The following is a 19,167-nucleotide window of genomic DNA, read 5'->3' as shown; positions in this document are numbered from 1 at the left end:
ACAGGGGGAAGGGAAATTGAACGCGCCGAACACAGTAACGAGACTGTCAAAATAAAACAGGGAACACACTGAGATGCATACTAAGACACACAGGCTTGACACTAAGGTCGGGGAAGAAACAGAGATGGATGAAGGCAGGCTGAGGAGATAGAGAGGGCGAGAGAGGGAGGGACACATAGACGAAGACAAAGGCACAAAAGGAACTAAAAGACAAGAGAGCATAAACCGCGAATTACAAATAAACCCAGTAACATAAAAAGGACTAATCTAATTACTAACTGTAAAAACTTGAACTTAAACATCTTCCAAGTGTAGCAAAAGGACTCATGAATAAAAAATAAGCTCAAAATCCTGGATCAACGACTCAGCACCCTGACAGTAAGAGCTGCTGTTTATGCGTGAAGCAGAGTAATAATTCCCTTTGTACACGTCACATAGACAGATTCATAAATCCTCTGCATACTGTGTAGCTCATGTAAAAGTAAGTGTCATATCTGTTTCAAGTTTATGAAATTATAACAAACACTCATATCAAATTCTCAAGAAGTCTTGGACACCTTGTTCCTTTGCCTGCTCTCTGAATCAAATGATCTTCATATTTCTAGCCCATCAGCTATTTATGAGACTGCACACTCATGTACTCATGCAACTATGCTCCTATTCCTCTGAAGCTTGCAGCTGGTCATAAATATGAGACTGCTGCTTTCAGGAGAAGGTGAGGCTGAGCTCTGTGCTTCTATCAGTTCCATGAGATCAGCTTCCATCCCAGGGCATTAAGAGTTAATTTATCGCTCACACAATTCAAATTCAGCCCGGCTGTCACACTTATCTCTGTCAAATGCTTGCGGTGCCCCGCCTCACGTCCTGATGCATGCCTCCTATTTAAATTCCATCTATTTGCTGTGGGTGACAGAAAATAATTCATGCTGCCGAGATGCTGTCATCGACAAGGACAGTTTCTCCTGAAACGTATCAATATTAATGCCACATATCAATATTTAGGCTTGTTTTACACATCTGAGTCGCTCTGCAGCAGGGGTTAACTTTTTTGCTTATGGACATGCATGAATAGCTTGGCGAATGTGGCTGCCTTTAAAACACACATTGACAAATCCATCATTAATGGAGTGATGCAAACGTAAACACAATGGGAAGTCTGGAGCTCATTCTGTTCTTCTGCCATTGATTTGTTTTGCAGAGTAAAGTTATTTCAAAACAGATCTGAATGTTCAGTCCCGGTGGCGGCCAAAATCGACTTTGGTTTGATGCATATTTATCAAATTTTTAAAACTTGGCATATAGAACAAAGAGTAATAGCTTATGTGCTTTTCATAGATGAACTGCATCAAGGTTTGATTTTTGAAGAAGGGAATTTTCCTGCCTTGCTTCCTCTGTATGCAACAGCTAATGTTCCATGAAAATAAATGTCTACATGCAGGCCAGGGACACATTTTACGTGTATGCACATTTTTTCTCATTATCTCCAATTTCCTATTTCTTTAGAGCAGATGTTACATTGTCACAGGCATGTTATAGAACCAACTTAGGAGGAGCTTTGTGCAACGTAACCCCCCCCCCCCCCCCCCCAAAAAAAAAGAAGAAAAAATACAAATGTAAACATTTTTGTCCAATCATACTGTGGCACTCTCATGACAGGAGTCAGCTGATAATTCTACATTTCAAATGGATGGAATATTGTGTCATTATTGAGAACTCCTGCATCTCAGTCAGACAGACCTAAAGACTAGTTGGCAATAGGTTCCCCATTGGCTTTTCCTGTTGCAAATGATTGTTACTAACTGCCATCTCTTGGTGAATTTGCTCACAAAAAAAGGGTGTTGCAGCTAAAACCCAATAGTGGTTGCTTAGGTTGCTGGCAAATTGCTGCAGTCCACCATAGGTGCACCTTTTACTTTGCTGGAACCACTTGCAACATACATTTTTCTCTTGCAATCAGTAGTTGCCATGTGGTCACATACCAGTCACTTTGGTTTTTAGTGTTTCGGCCTGATTCTGTGTTATTGCTTTAAATGGCAGTAGAACATCCTATTAATTCACTGTATTGTGCTTTGGTAATTTTATTTTGTCTTTTCTGTCCTTTGTTTTATTTTTTCTTGCTGATATTTATGCTGTAAAATATTTGATGTTTAACTAACTGTTTTGCCAGCTTTGTTTTTCATATCACTCATTTCTTTGTTATTTTTCCTGCCATAGTGATTTCCACAACTTTTCAGAAGCTGATGTTAGACCACAACTTGGGCTTCTTTTTATTTATTCCTGCAATTACATAGTTGCTGATCATGGTTTCCAGTAATGTTCCCACTAGACTGTGACCACAAGAGTGTGCAGTCAGATGATTGAATTCAGCTTTGCTAATCGAATTCTCTTTTGAGTTCTGCCTGAAAAATCAAAGACAGCAAGACTGGGTCGTGCTGCATGAGCCATTTTTTACTTTGGTTCTATTCATAGACATGTTTCCTGATATTTTCTCTTAGAAATCACTGTGTTAATTCAGGATAAATTGTTCCATAAATAATGGTAAGCCATCCTTGTGTGGGGAATGCATATTTTCTTTTCTCTTCAAAAAAGCTCTATATTGGTCTCATTCATCCATAAGACATCATTCAAACTGGCATCTGGTTTCTTTAGGAAACTGTGGCCAGTGTTGCTTTTGGAGAGCAGCAGCCTTGTCCTTGCAGCCCTGGTATGCACACTGCTGTTGTTCATTGTTCTCATTGTTATCGATGAGTTCAGTTGTTTACATTATACACTGGAGACCCTGCACAGTATTACATGCCACGCTCTTAGACTGTTCTTTGTTGGTCAACCACTCCTGGGGAATATAACAGTGCTATAGAAGCTCTTTTATGGTGGATTGGTAGGGTTCTAGCCTGATGTACAGCAATAATATCTCTGTCCACATGCAAATGTAATAAAAAATAGCATAATTAATTAATAATCTCCCTCAGTGATGTGACCTTCAGCTTAGATGAATGAAGTCTCAGCTGTATGATGTATCTATTTGTAATATCCTGTTGTGCTGTGGCTTCATGGAACCTCAGTTCTGTTTGATAGGCAGAGACAGGCATAGTCAGAAAATGGATTTTCATTTTTAATTGAATTTTTCCCCCATTTCTAAGTGAATAACAGTTTAATTGTCAATACCCACCAGCATGAATGAATAAAAAAAAAGAATATTTTTGAACGTTACAGAACAGTTTAGAATCCTGAGTGAAATTCAGAATTTTGTCAGAATTGCACAAAAGTTTTATTTTGCTGCGTGAAAAGCATTTCCCCAAACCAAAGAGTAAACATTTAGTCTGGTTCGATGGGTAAAATTACACTGATGATGTAAACGTCTCAAAAAGTCATGTGATCAAATATGGCACACTTGGCTTTAAAGGGTTAACTTAGCTTTAGCAGCTCATTCTCATATCTTTGATCACTCTGTTGATGCTACAGCTCTGCACATCCTTCTTGTTCTTGAAGATCAGCACCAGCACACTTCTCCATTCCTCAGCTATGCTCTCACTCTCCCAAGACTGTGTTTAAAAAAATTCCACGGCCCTCTCTCCTAGACACCTCCACATCTGGAAACTACTTTCTACTCTTCATCCTCACAGCTGCCCTCACTCTTTTCTAATCCTCTGCACTTCATGATATATGAACCATCCCTCCTCCTTTGTCTCTCATTTTCTACATTCATCAGCTCATCAAAGTGCTCTTTCTATTTCTCACCAAACTCTTCACTCATTAGTACTTTTCCATCTTTGTCTTTAATCACTCTAACCCACTCCACATCCTTTCCTGCTCGATCTCTCTGCCCAGCCAATCAATACAATTCCTTTTCTCGCTCCTTAGTATCCAGTCTCACATACAGCTCAGTATAAGCCTTACTTTTGCCATTACCACTTCTGTCTTTCCCATGTACTTTATACATTTGCCTTTTTAGGCAGCTTTGGCTCAGGTGGTACACTCTTAGAAAGGATGTGTTAAAATTGACACATCATGTGTTAAATTTTAACACATGTGCTGCATCAGCTCAGGGACAACACATGATGTGTCAGTTTTAACACAATTAATGTGTCTGCTCCTTTAACACATCTTCTGTGTTAAAAAAAGTCAACACAAGGATGCGTTATTTTGACACAAAGATGTGTTAAAATGTGTGCATTTCATTTTTTTAAAAAAGGAGAAAAAAGATGGTATATATTATACATTTATTGAATTCCATTTGTTACTTAGCATATTATAAATTATTACAAACTGAATAAACAACAGTTTTCAGAATCTTTTCAATTAAAATGTATTAAATTCAATTTTAGCCAAAGCTATATTACAATTTTTACTTGACAAAATCAAACAAAATTAATATCTGTTAGTTAATTAATAACTTTCTAGATCACTAAAATGTCAAATATATATGTTCTCATATAATCATGTCCAGACAATACATGAATTAACTTTTTTTTAAAGGTAACAGTTGTCATCTTCAACAAATTGTCAACATTCAACAAATGTGCAGTTGCATGCAAACAGAAAAATATATTTACATTTTGGCAACTATAGCATCCAGGTTATACAATTTTGTACCTTGGGTTTAAATACAGCTTATTAGCATCAAAGCTTGTCACTATATATAAAGGCTGAAAATCAAAAATTTCAGCCAATGTAATCAGTTCATATTCGTCTGACCTTTCCACTGCATAGGCATAAAAATGGTCATCAAAGAAGCTGACTTTCAGAATCCTCACAAACACGAAGACGGACTCATTAACTGACTGTGGCAAGATATGAATGACTTCACCAAACAAAGGCTCTTCTCTAAAGTCTCTTCTTAATGTCAATACAGAACCAGTTCTATAAGTCTGGCCGTACACACCAATACTGTGTGACACAAAAACAGTACTAGTCAGAGAAAGGTCTTGTTCAAGGGTTAACCTCAAGTTGTCTAACAAGACATCTGCTTTTTTCAGTGACCCCACACTAACTAGATAGGCATTGGGCACATCCATTTTCTTAGCTAGATTATCACTATGCTTATAGTGATACATGTGTTGAACCTGATGTTTAAAAGCCAATGTTTTTGACACATTTTTGAAGTTACAAACTGAATGTGCTAGTCTTTTAAATGGATTGTGCTTGGATTCAAATCGCATACACCAAAGTTTAGACAGAGGTCCAAACAAAACCATCATTCTTGGATAATGTATCATAAAATGATGTTTCGGAATAAGATTTGTGGCATACAGCTGTTTGAAAAGAGTATGGTGCTCTATTATCAGTTCTTTTAAGAATACTGCAAGTCCCCTTGTAACGACTGGTGCAAAGATGATACTGCATATCTCTCTCAGTAAAATAAATAAATGCCAATGTTGACTTTTTCGGTCTACACAATCTCCCAACAAAAAGGGCAAGACCAGTAAAAGGCACCACATTTGAGATGCTGTCTGTTTTAATGCACTCTCACTGTTTCTCAAGTTCATTATAACACTTGGCTTGTTTTTAATGTCTCCATATCCATATTGAAAACTGGAAATCCTCTCATTTAGCTGTTCCAAAGTCAACAACTTCTCCTCATAAATGAAATGGCGAAGCATTAACTTAACCTCTAAAGGGGCTACACCTTCAAGTACATCATGCATGATATCAACACTTATGTTTTGTGTTACATGAAAATACTTAAGGTTATTCAGACAGGAGTCCTCTTTTACACCAGTTTTGCTTGGTTCGTTTAAGCTGACATGTTCCTGATAACTGTCTTTGGTGCGCAACTCAACTTTGTCTTCATCATATATCAACTGTGCATCTGCTTTGTCAATCATGCAAAACTGACAGAATTTGTTTGCAGAGAAACTTTCAAGGTAGCCACAAAGTGAATGAATTGCCAAATTATCTGCTGTTAACACACAAACTGTACCATATAGTTGATGGCTATGACCTTTTAAATCCACAATTAGACCAGAATTTTCAAGAAATCTCAAGTCATCAAGAAGTGGTTTCAAAATCTTGTCAAATCCATATACCTCCCTGTCAATTGAGTTAAACAAAAGACACAGGTGAATATTTGCAAGTGAGGAATTCCACTCTGGTGGCAAATTCTTCAAGGTAAAATACACAGCTCCTAGCTTATGTATTTTTGTCTTGGAACCTAAAGGATTTGTTGTTTCAAAGTCATCAAAGTAAAGTTGCATTTGAAGAGCATCAGGGTACATTTTAAACAATGGGTGTGAGGAAAAGTGAGAGCCATCACAGTAATCACGCATTTTGGCATCAGTGTTCTTCTTATTCTGAACAAAGAAGTCCTGAATGTCCTCATGTTGGAATACAAACTTGAGCGTTTCAATGACTGATACATACTGGCATGTATCTGCTGCCAAAACCTGTTTCATCTGACCATCTTTTCTTACAGTATCTGACCTGTGACCCAGAAAGATTTCCTGTGGTTTAACAAGGGAAAACTTCTCAGTGAAGTATTTGTTCATTTTATATTTCGTGTCTACATCTTCAAATATGTTTTTAGCACTTTCAAACTCCTTCATTAATGCTTGAACAGCCTCACTGTCTTGTGGTACATCCAAGCTACTCAACAAAGCAGCAGTTGACTGTTGCAAACAGTCTACAGTTTTCTCAAGCAACTCCTTTGTACAGTTTACACTTCTTGTAACATCTGTTAAAGTAATATTTGATGATGCATACATCTGTGCCATAAAAGAAGCAGCACATTCACCAAGATCAGTATAGTTTTTTAACTTTGATACTGCACCTGCTACATCACTGGGTATCTCCAAAACATCAGGAACTAGATCATCAGTTTCAACTGAACTGTTTGATGTCTCTCCTTGGTAAGAAGGTTGAACTGAGTCAGCATCCATTGAAGATGAAGTAGAATGAGATCTATGCAGGTGCTTTGAAAATGAATTTAAGTTATAATACGTCCTTGGGCAGCCATCTTGGCTACATATAATTTTCAAGTTTTGTCCATCTGTTAAGCAGTGTATTTGACGAAGATGCCAAATGAGGTTTCTCACCTCTGTGAACAGAGACTCTCTACATTTTGGACAGGTGAACATTTTACTTGCATGCTTTAATCTGTGCAATCAGCTCCAGTACTTTGGTTTTCCTTTGGGTGGACAGCGGCAGGTCATAGACAAACTCAAAGAAGGTGAAGACGGAGCCAAGCGGTGCTGGATAGGACAAGTTACATACCCAGTACAGTTTGAAAAGCTTATCCACAGCACACGTCAGGCCATCATTCAGAGGAATGGTTACTTTATCATTCTTAGCAACAATGATGTACTGCCTGGTTGCACTCTTTAGATCACCGATGCATATCAGCTGGGGTTGGTGTGTTGTGGATGATGCTTCAGGATCACTGCAAAGCGATGCAATACTTGTTCCAGGCTTGGAGATGGGGAAGATAAAGATAGATTTTTAGAGAAGTATTCAGTGAGGTGTTGACCAATGCTTTCCTCAGGTAAATACCATGAGAACTGTACTGAATACATACCAGTGCAAAATCAACCAAGTGCGTTATAGCTGATTTAAGGCTGCAACGACTGGCACCAACTGGTGGGAGCAGGTGTGTTAACACCACAAGGGCAGTGTAACAAACCTCATCTAGCAAAGAAAAGCAAGATGTAAAATTATTCAAAATACAGAAATGTGTTATTTAATGAATTATGAGATGTACATCAAAAATGACTTTTTCTTTTGTGAATAGATGAAATCAGAAATGCAGAGGCTTAATGCACCTCATTTGGCTTATATGTGCAGCTAATAAAGTCGCCCAAGGCCACATAATTTAAATTCTCCTTACAACCATCTCCATAGACCTCATTCTCCACCATCAGTAAACATAGACATATTTCAATTCATTTACCAAAGGGTGGCATCTAACAATTTCTTTGAAAAAGAACAACAAAATTTAAAAATATAACCCCTTCTTGTATAGTTTTTCTATTCAGCCTTTAACATCCACTTACTTGTCATCTAAAGACAGTAAACAGAACTATTAATTTGATCATCCTTTTTTTCTTACTTTCTAATAGTAAACGTGAGGCGGGGGGGATGGAAAAATACCTTCAGTCTTCTCTTCAAAATCCTTCAACAGAGAGGACATTCTTGTTTCCAGGGCAGCTACTGATTTGAGTTTCGGAATGATACTGGCTTCCCATTTTCGTAAAAAGAGGTCCACCTTTCCTCCTGTAAGCTTGCCAAACTCCAAGTCCAGCTAATGGAGAGAAAAAAAGTATTTAAGTTTAAAATTAAGCATTAAATACATGAAATTAAAAGTACATTCTGCCCATTTGGTAGCTGTATGGCTAAAATCAAACCTTACAGTATCACATTTCTGTTACCCACTTCCACATCAAGCTTACCTACACAGTGAAACATAACAATTTACTTGGAGTGGTATTTGAATACAAGTCTATTATTCCTTAATTTTAGCTATGATTTGGGTCCCATCAGACCCTGAGAAAAAAAATAGGACTTTTTAGCTGATGTTCAACTTTCTAGCAGCCAATTTCTTATTTTGTCTGCGGTTTGTCCTGTAGAGCTTTTTTGCTGAAAATAGGTGAAAGCAGAGTTCGTACAAATTTAGGTGATCCTTTTGTCGTTTTTTCACTTCCACGAGCAGCACCTTCTGCATTGTCATTTGATGTCCCTACTATTAGATAGTCATTTGGTGGCACGACTAAGATTTTGGATCATTTGAAACGTGATGCTCATTGTAATAAAAGCCCAGTGAATAAAGATCCAACTCTGAAATTATAAAACTTTCAAAATATTCACTAGGAGCTCATAAACATACCTCCAAATGTATCCACTCCTGTTACATACTTTGTATGCAATACACAACTGAGTGGAGAAGGAGTACATAAACCATTACCAGGGAACCAAGCAACTTACCAGACTTGGCATGTCCAAAAACCGTGGGTACTTTCTGAATATTTCAGCAGCAGTGGGGGAGTCCTTGCTAATCCAGGCTCTGCGACTGGTGTATGTTTCCTCCATGCCTGACATGATAGTTGGAAGGTTCTCAGCTGAGGGCCGCAATCTTTTGATCAGGGTGACCCACTCATCTGTGCTGCTGGTATTCCCATCCTCTTGCCTGAGCTTCTTGTCTTCACCACAGTCATTGGTCACTTTTCGCTTCTTATAACGTCTCTGCCCCTGGTCGAGATTCCGTCTAAGGTTGCGCAGTTTAGTCTCTAGGAATCCACAATGAGAGACTGGATCATAATAATGCTCCTGAGGAAGAAAGGACAGAGGTATATGGATAACAGCTGAGCAATTTTAACTGAGAAAAAAACCCGCTCTAATAAATAATGAGATAAAGGTTAAAAGATACACAGTAAGTGGGAACAAGTGCAAGTATGTAGTGGAATTTACATTATTAAAATGCTAAATTTACTTACAAATCCTTCCCCCTGTCCTGCCACTCGGACACTCAGGGATGGAAAAGTGGTGATGATGCTTTTTGCTACAGTCAACTTCTCTGCACTAAGAGGGTAACTGGAAAATAAAGGTAACCTTTTTTTTACTCCTGTGCACTTCAACATTTTTAAAGAAAACATTCATTGCAAAATTTTAACAAAGTGCAGTAAGGTGCTATACTTACTAACCACACCTCTCCACCAAATCCCCAATGCAAGTCTTCACAAGAAGCTTCCTCGATGGCACTGACAGGGTACCTGTAGTTTCATACTCCTTAAGAATCTGTGGGGCTTTCCTCTTGAGTAGTGACTTCAGGGGTTGACTTTGTTCTTCTGTGGTAATGGTAGACTGTGTAAAGGCAACACCAGACACTTTACCTCTCTGCAATAATCTTCAAAGTCATGACAGCAAATTTCCACAGAGCATAGAAGCATGAGTTTACTCAAAAAGCTGCAGCAGAAGAAGGCGGTTTCTTAATTACCGTGATTATAACGCAATGACTAAAAGAAATTCTGAATAATAATTAAATTGATTTTATCTTCTAGTTGCTACTTGGTGAATAAATCTGATCCTGACTAATAGTTAATAACTGTTAAAACACATTTTATGACTTAGGAAACTGAAGAAATGCAAAGTGTACCTGATTTTGTCTAATCTCCCCAAGAGAGGTTTCCATCGGTGGCCCTCTGGCTGACAGGAAGATATGGAATCTATCAAAGTCCTTAACGTCTACCTCATTGTCAACATCAATATATTCCATGAAATCAGTGTTATGCTTTAGCAACCTATCAAGCACGCAGCCCATGTGCTGAGCTTGGCTTTGACCTATGATGTCTTTGGCACTGCTGACATGAAGAATTTTTTTACAAATCTCTTTCTCATCTATAAAAGTGGTTACAAGGACTTTGACAGATTCTAAGTTGTCATATTCGTGCTGAAAAAAAAAGAAACACATGGCTAAAGTGCATGGTCAAGTTGCTGTTGTTTTTTTGTTTTTTAAATAACACTGACTATTACTTCCTCATAAGGTCTGCATAAAAAAGAAACTATATCAGAGCATGTTTCCAGCAAAAAGCCTTAAAAAAGAAAGACTTTAGTTAATCATACTAAATGCAAAAACTGCTTTAACTGCTTAAAAAATAATTATCTCTGTCAATGTGAGGTATATTTCATGTTAACCAGTGATAAGTAATTATAACAAATATTTATCACAACACTACTAAATGTAGTCTATTAAGTGTGATAACAGAAGACAGAGGGGCGACATCAAACTAAAGTTACTCAGTCTTAAATTCCTATTCTGTGCTAGCAAACGAATGGTCGCGGTGATAACTACATTTGCTATATTCAGAGCTAACAACAATATTGTCATTTTACACAACACTGCAAATGTTAGGTGCTGACTCTGGCGTTGCTCATAGACACCAGAATGCCTGTCGGAGCCGCTAGCCAACTACCACACTGGTTCTAAGAGCAATTTCTGAATACTCTAATACATAAATAAAGTAAATAGATAAATACATGAATAAAGTAATACATAAAAATACTACCAAAACACATTAACTCTAATGGAGTATGGCACGAAAGCCAAGAACTAATAATAAAATTAAGAGTAGGATATGTTAGCAAGACTGTTACATTAAAGTTAGCTAGGTATAGTTAAGCAGTAATTAACTTAAACTCAAAACTCCTACATAACTCCAATATTTTATGTAAATTCACATTCTTCCAGAAACCCGGCATATTTTCAGTACATTAAGATAAACTGGTAAATGATACTTACTGTAAGGTCTGACAACATACTAGGCGACGTAACCTCCATCTTTGTCTCCTTTGTCTCAGTGGCGCGAAAGATAGCGCCCCCTTCCCGCCGCTGGTATGTCATGTTGCTGGGCAGATTTTGTTTCAATTTTCAGCATGTGTATTCTCAATTTCCTACTTTTGCTTCAATTGTATTCACATGTTGCGGTCAAAATTAAGCCTGTTCTTTGTGGATACTTATGCTTGTAGTATAGCCATGGCCATTAATTGGTATGCCATACATATTGAGAAATAAAAAATTAATCCTCTTTCAGAATTTTAGTACACCATACACACCTTGGTCCACATTAAATTATAAAATGTTTTATTTGTTGAACGTAATGAGGAAAGGATTAAGGAAAACAAACAATAACTAAACATTTTATTTATTCAGTTAATATAGTTATAATACATTGTTAATCTACAATTTATTTCACTAAACACAGGGCTAGCATCAAATTACTGAGCTGCTAATTTTAGGTCCTGTTGTTAGATTCTGAAAATAACACACAAAATGTGTTAAACTGTGCAACACATCAAGTGTGTTGAGCGTTTTACACATTTTTTCAATGTTTACACATTGTCTTACACATGTTATGTTAAAATTCACACAAAATGTGTTAATAGTGTAACAACACATTTTTTGTGTCACTTTTTAACACATCTTTTCTAAGAGTGTAGAACAGGTAGCCTAGCAAATGGAAGGTCAGTGGATTGATCCCCAGCTCCTCAACTTATCTCTGGGCAAGATACTGAACCCCAAATTACCCCCCGACCTATCACTGTTTGTGTGTTCAATAAAAGCACTTACTCAAATTGAGTATAAAAGTGTTATATAAGTGGCAGTCCATCTACAATTGCTTTTCTTCATCATTTAATCCTGGCCTCTGTCTTCACTCGCTTCCTCTTATTGTTTCCAAAGTCATGCTACAGACTTTTTTTTTTTTTTTTGCATTTTAAGGAGAAATTTATTTTGAGCAAAGAAAAGCTAAATTTGAGTGAACAAAATTCATTGCTGCATGCAAAAAATGTATTTCAGTGTTTGCTATTGTCCATATACACCAAGCCTTTTTTTTTTTCTTTTTTTTTTCTTTTGCCTGTCCCGTTTGGCTCTTTTGCCATCAGAATTGTTGTCTAAAGGCAAAGAAAGATGCCCAACGGATTTACTTTACCAAACTGACCATCCCAGCCTTGCCGTAATGGTCCATTTGATTCACCTTTTATTGTTTTTATTTTCACTTACTGAATACGGGACAGACTTGACTGGGGGAAAGAAGGGGAGAAAGAAAGAGGGAAAGAGAAACAGCTGAGAAGAGGGACGGGGGAGAAGGGCAAAAAACAAAAACCAACAGAACGGGCAGAGAAAAAAAATGCATATATCAATCACCTGGGTCACCTGCTGAGAAAGAAAAAAGAAAGCAAGCAGAAGAGAACAAGAGTAATAGAATAAACAACATCACAATGATATATGGGAATATGACAGTAAATACTAAATGTTAAACATTATTGTGCAGCACATAAGATCAACAGAACACAGTGTGCTTTGAGGTAGGAGCCAAAAAGGGTGTAGTTTGTGGGTGTGATCACCCGTGTGTACACCTGTGAGCATGGACGCGCTTGTTTTTTGTTTTTTAAAAGGTTCCTTCATGTAATAATCTGCTAGAGGGTGTGGGGGGGCCACAGCCCCGTCCTCCAGGGCATGAAGCAGGTGTGGAGGAGATCAAAACTCCAGACATCCAGAGGCCCCCAGAACACAAGAGACCAAGGAAGACCAACAGAGGGGCAGCTGCGCCACTGTCCCAGAAAGAGCTGAGGAGAGTCCCAGATGAGGGCTCACTCAGCAGCTGCGGAGCAGAAGCCAGGGGGAGTTGCAGTGACGCGCCCGTGAGCTCCGCCGGCAGCCAGCTGCGCCTGAGTGACCGAGCCCCAGGCCGAGAGGCCGGGGGCACCCCACCTCCGAAGTGGCCCGAGCGAGCCCCAGGCTCCAGGCCCCGATAAGCGGCCGCCAAGGAGTGAGCCGGTGTGTACCTGGACACCCATCCCCGGACACAAAGAACCACCAACGCACCGATGTCTGAGGGGGTCCGCCACTGGCAGGGGAAGTGGTGGTAGGGGGAGATAGGCCTCCAAACCTTGGAGGGCCTGAGATGTCCCCAGAGAGGTGGCGCCTGACACCCAACCTGACATATAGACACAGACATACAGGCACACACAGATACAAACATCCATTCCCACCCTCATGCTCTCATATGCACTTACTCCACACTCAACCAACGTGGAGACAGACATAAAGAGACGTTGTACACACGATCACACTCCCCAAGCGTACTCTACAAACCGGGTCTAGGTGCCCTTGCCCCTGGAGGGGGGAACTGCACCCAGACCCAGGTGGTGTTTCCCTTTTCCCTGCGGTGGGGGGAGGCAGACCGCCCCGACTCCGCAGCAGCAGGAAGGCTCCACACTCCAGACCGCAGTCGGACGGCCAACTCCTCCTCCTAGCCCCCCCGCTCCAGCAGGTCGCAGAGAATGGGGGTGAGTCATGCTACAGACTAGCAATCCTATGCTGCCATACAGAATTCCTTTTTCTTTGCAACCGACATTCAGCCAAACACAAAGTTTTTAAATTTGACAATTAAAATACACCAAAATTGTTAACCGCCCAGTGGGCTGCACAGTGTCTCCCCAGCAGCTCTCAGCAAGCCCTTTTCCTTTTACCTTGGTGGAATTGTGAGTGCACAGGTGGCAGATTGCTCACTGCCCATTTTTCCAAGGCTATTTTCTCGTAAACGCACATCCTGTGTGTCTCGAAGGGCAGGTCATGATGAGGTCACATCAGCTGAAAGGCTTTAGGGTGACAGAAAATTCATAAATGCATCCATTATATAGAACGATTAAAAGAAGCAGCTTCTTCATGAGCTAGAGATTACGCTGCATTAAGAAATGTTCTCCAGTTTTTGCATAATGTAGAGCATAATGCCAAACCAAGGTCTACTCTGTGCCCTAACAGTACTTCATTTCTCCTCCAGGCTCTAGAGGGCTGAATTCCAATGCTTTGTTTGGAACGCTGAGCGTTCCCAGTTGTCTAGCACTCTGCCTTGCTCGTTATGAGCTTCATTTACCACAAGCCCTAGAATAATCACTGGCTTTTCATTTTCCCCAAGCTTTAGCCTTTTAAATTCTCTAACACTGGGTTGTTTGGCCAATTACAGAGCAGCCTTTATATTACTCAGCATATTAGATCAAACTGCATATACCATAGGGGGTGATCAGAGAAATGCACAACACAGCACCGAGGATAAGAAGCTGTGAATAACAATTATTTAACATGTACTACTGGGCATAATGTGTGTGTACATTTTAGAAGAAAATAAAGTCACTAAGTGATAACACGCTGTGGCTGCTGGAGGATGAACTCACATTTTTCCAAAAAGCATCATAAGCTAATCAAGCATAAGAAAACTGCTCCAATTATGTTTTAGTTTGGAAAACTGTTCTAGAAAGTGATCAAAAGAAGCATTTGATGCAAAGACACCAACCGGGAATACTTTTATTATGAAGAAATGATAACAGCATTGGTGTGTTTTCTGCCTACAAGCTCCCACAAGGATCACCAGTGAAACTGTCTGAGGAAAGAGCCACACCACTAGTGCTTCCCACATTTTCATGTTTGACTTTGCAAGTGCAGAACAGAAGACATTTTTCATTTCTCTGGCACTGAATCCCACAGGAGCACTGCACTTCCCTCGGATGATGATGAGAATGCCTGAAACAAGGAGTTCACAAACCCAATAGTCACCCACACCTGTAGGCATCTAATTACAGTGATGCTGCCTGATGCTGATTTATCCTCACTCACTGACACCGACTGTGTGTGTGTTACTGACGCACACACACACTGCAAAAATGCTCTGTGCTGAAGCTGCAAGCGAAGAAAATGAATGAACAGATCAATATTTCAGCTTTTTATTTATTTATTTATTGGTCAGGCAAATGGAAAATGGGAAAATTGTTGTTTAACTGCTTGATTATCATAACTGAAAGGAAAAATTTAAAAAGTCTTATTTCTGATTGATTTTTTAAGATCATTACCTTATCACGGCTGAAAAGTGTGGGCCTGTAGAGGCATCATCAGCAACATATAGGCATTATTAGAATGTCTAACCTTTGGGTTAATAGTGCATGAAGGAGCAAATAAAATTAATGACTACAGACAAAGGACAAAACATCAAATTGCAGAAGATGCGGAAGAAAAAACTTGGTTGTTACATCATCCTCTAACGTTCAGACTATGCTACATGTGGCACAGGCACTGAACGTACAGTAAAGCTCCAGGTCTGGCAAGTGAAGCCATTACCAAAGTAAGGCCCAGTCTGTGACCTCAGTAAACACTTCCTGGTGAATTTACAGGCTCAGTCACTGACATGCATTCTTATCAAATACAACATAAACTTTATTTTGAACTGATTCATGTCCAGACGGATGATAAAACTGGGTGTGACTATTATGTGACTATTATCAACTATGATGTACGTCCTTCAAACCTGGATTTTTTTCCATGGCCACTAGGGGGCAATATATGTAGTTGCAAAACGACTTCTGGTCCTATACAAGTGGACATTTTTCATACTTGGCTTATTGGCTACGGACTTGTAATTGACGATTGAATGAGGTTTCATAGTTCCTCTCATCACATCCAGTTTAAAGACACCATGATTGGTACAAAAGTTAATCTCAAGGCTCCGAAGCATGACTTTACAAACAAGTGGGTGACATCTCTGTTCCTATGTTTATCCTTTTCTATCAATGGCTGTTCCACAGGGTTGGCTTACCTTTTAAGTGGCAAACTGCTATTCAATGTAGAGTGTCCTTCTGTCATAATGGCTGGTTTTAATGACCTAAGATGGTGACATCATTCAACTGAAGGGTTCAGGCTTGATAACCAGCGGGCAACTGGCTCACTTGCCACATAAATCTTCTATACCAACAAAACTTTAGTTCAGTGCTAGGACCAATTCTGTTTACATTATACATGCTTCCCTTAGGCAGTATCATTAGAAGACATAGCATACATTTTCACTGCTATGCAGATGACACCCAGCTCTATCTGTCCATGAAGCCAGATAACACACACCAATTAGTTAAACTGCAGGAATGTCTTAAAGACATAAAGACCTGGATGGCCGCTAACTTTCTGCTTCTTAATTCAGATAAAACTGAGGTTATTGTACTTGGCCCTGGAAATCTTAGAAATATGGTATCTAACCAGATACCTACTCTGGATGGCATTACCTTGGCCTCCAGTAACCCTGTGAGGAACCTTGGAGTCATTTTTGACCAGGATATGTCCTTCAATGCACATATTAAACAAATATGTAAGACTGTTTTCTTTCATTTGCGCAACATCTCTAAAGTTAGAAATATCCTGTCTCAGAGTGATGCTGAAAAACTAGTTCATGCATTTATTACTTCCAGGCTGGACTACTGCAATTCGTTATTATCAGGAAGTCCAAAAAACTCGCTGAAAAGCCTTCAGCTAATCCAAAATTCTGCAGCAAGAGTCCTGACAGGGACTAGAAAGAGAGAGCATATTTCTCCTGTATTGGCTTCTTGTTGAATTCAAAATCCTGCTCCTCACATACAAGGTCTTAAATAATCAGACCTATAAGCATATAGTTAGGGCTGGACCAGGTGACTCTGAATCCTCCCTTAGTTATGCTGCAATAGACGTAGGCTGCCGGGGATTCCCATGATGCATTGAGTTTTTACTTTCCAGTCACCTTTCTCACTCACTATGTATTAATAGACCTCTCTGCATTGAATCACATCTGTTATTAATCTCTGTCTCTCTTCCACAGCATGTCTTTATCCTGTTTTCCATCTCCCACCCCAACCAGTTGCAGCAGATGGCCCCGCCCCTCCCTGAGCCTGGTTCTGCCAGAGGTTTCTTCCTGTTAAAAGGGAGTTTTTCCTTCCCACTGTCGCCAAAGTGCTTGCTCATAGGGGATCATATGATTGTTGGGATTTTCTCTGTATCTGCTTTACAATATAAATCTACCAGCTCTTGTTGTGATTTGGCGCTATATAAATAAAATTGAATTGAACTGAATTGAAAAACTGTATTGTGTGAAGCACATGCAATCAGCATGGTCCTTTACTGTCTTGTATTGCTGTTGCTGCATTCCTCACATTTGTACTCAGTTTTCACTGGCTTCGTCTTGTGCCAGAACCAATCTTGGAATAGGAGCTAAAAAAGGAGCCTCTCTCTATGGGTTATTAATAATACCTTAATGATGTTCATTTTTAAATTAGGGTTATGCAAATGGGAAAAGCAAACAAACAAAAACATACAGTAAAAAAATTAATAATAGTAATGTCAAATATAATAACTGTAAGGGCCCATGAAGAGACAGCAGTTCCCGTCTGTCAGGCTGTGACTGGCTGACAGGGCAGAGCACCTCTGAAATATAGTTTGGAGTCTGGCCACAAAAAGCCTTAAATGTAATCCATAAAATCAGTCCTAAAACAAATTTGTAAGCAGTGTACTGGTGCTGTAATGTGATTCCCTGCTCCAACAATTAGCTGAAGCCCGCTGAGTAATTTCTGACTAATAAAAGTCCTGTGTTGTAATCCAGTCGTGATGAGACAGAGAATTGAGAAGCAACACAAATCTGGTTAAATCTTGGTATTTTTAGATGGTGAAAAGAGGAGAGTTTACTGATGTGAAGACTGAATCCAGAATCAAAGAGTACCCCCACGCGTCTTACCATGGCCTTGATGTTGTTAGTGAGATTCGAATTGATCTGAGTGTGCAGGCTGCCCAGACAAATAAGATAAATGTCAGCTTTAGACATGCACAAAGCATAGCTTTTCGCCCATGCAAGCAGTATAATTAAGGCTTTACTTCTCTATAATATGAAATAATTACCTTGTAACCTAATAATTCCATGTTGGAGGACAATAGGCTGCATGTAACTTATGAAGGTCTCCAGTGTCTCTTAACATTAACGCTTTAAACAGTCAAATAAGTATGTCCACACGTCACAAAACACAAGTGCAATTACATCCACCAGATACCACAATCACTGTGACTGTTACAATAACCTGCTAATCCCAGAGAGGAGCCATGGCCCACTGCGTTGAAGTTTCAGCATTTTGTGGCCTAAATCAAAAGCTAACATGGATTTCACATAGTTCAGAATGAATATGTCCCTTCGGCTACCCCAAATGTATATTTTTGGACATTTTCATCTTGCTTTTGATTAAAGGTGTTGAGACCATAGACATAGCTCATTTTTTTAGAATTCAACATGTTTCAACTCTAGGCAAAATGATGCACTTATAGCAATCACTATAGGCATGAATCTTCATGTTACTGTAGGTGTAATGAAAGGTTCCCAAGTCCTTCTAATTTCTACCTTATATCAGGGTTGCAAGCTTTCGTGTGGAGTCAGGTTTGTTTTTTTTTACTTTACAAAGTCTTGAGGTGAAAGTGTAAATATATGTAAAGATGTTTGCAATTTTCTTGCTTTGGAGACATACTCTATGGATCCTAACAAGCTTCAGGGATTTAATAAACTCAAACAGCTGGAAACAACAAAAACAGGTTCAGTCCCTGTTAATGTTTGGTCAAATGGGGACAAGGCTCAGCAGAGAAACTCATTAATCGTCTCTCACTGAGAGGTTGTGCGCCTCAGGCAAATCAAACACTGTTTTCAGTTCTCTAGTGTTTGCGTACCAGCAGATACACCAAAGCTGATGGTAAGACTAAAGAAATTGAAATAAAGCAGTGCCATTGATTCTTCCCATTATCTGGTGTGAGATTTATTTTGGGTGTGAGTCATGTGTCATAGGCCAGAAGCCTGAGAGCTGGTAACACTGCCCATATCATGTCTTTCATAATGAGAATGAAATCAAATAAGTGAGGGA

At 39.3% G+C, this 19,167-nt stretch overlaps 1 protein-coding gene across 1 annotated transcript; it reads right to left on the bottom strand.

Annotated features, from left to right (window-relative positions):
* Positions 1-6,980: 6,980 nt before the first annotated feature.
* On the bottom strand, positions 6,981-11,326 carry LOC146642401 (uncharacterized). The gene is made up of 8 exons (XM_085399297.1): positions 11,225-11,326; positions 10,082-10,375; positions 9,626-9,822; positions 9,423-9,519; positions 8,914-9,255; positions 8,083-8,233; positions 7,511-7,620; positions 6,981-7,404 (listed from the first exon to the last, which is right to left on the bottom strand). The coding sequence occupies exons 1-8, from the start codon at positions 11,324-11,326 to the stop codon at positions 7,075-7,077; spliced, it is 1,623 nt and encodes a 540-aa protein (XP_085255423.1). The 3' UTR covers positions 6,981-7,074.
* Positions 11,327-19,167: the final 7,841 nt, after the last annotated feature.

Source organism: Rhamphochromis longiceps, linkage group LG23 (assembly GCF_057381845.1).
Source record: "Rhamphochromis longiceps isolate RC_006_pf linkage group LG23, R_longiceps_female_GT1.1, whole genome shotgun sequence".
NCBI classification, from domain to species: domain Eukaryota; kingdom Metazoa; phylum Chordata; class Actinopteri; order Cichliformes; family Cichlidae; genus Rhamphochromis; species Rhamphochromis longiceps.
Note: the sequence above shows the minus strand (reverse complement) of the source record. Positions and strands in the feature narration are given on the sequence as shown.

What these genes read in the sequence shown, in the direction of transcription:
- LOC146642401 (XM_085399297.1), bottom strand. Translation starts at nt 11,326, where the DNA reads ATGACATACCAGCGGCGGGAAGGGGGCGCTATCTTTCGCGCCACTGAG. An exon ending in TTTTGGACATGCCAAGTCTG is followed by an intron (nt 8,234 to 8,913) that starts GTAAGTTGCTTG and finishes TCTCTCCATTAG; the next exon opens with CTGGACTTGGAGTTTGGCAA. An exon ending in ACTTGGTTGATTTTGCACTG is followed by an intron (nt 7,405 to 7,510) that starts GTATGTATTCAG and finishes CCCATCTCCAAG; the next exon opens with CCTGGAACAAGTATTGCATC.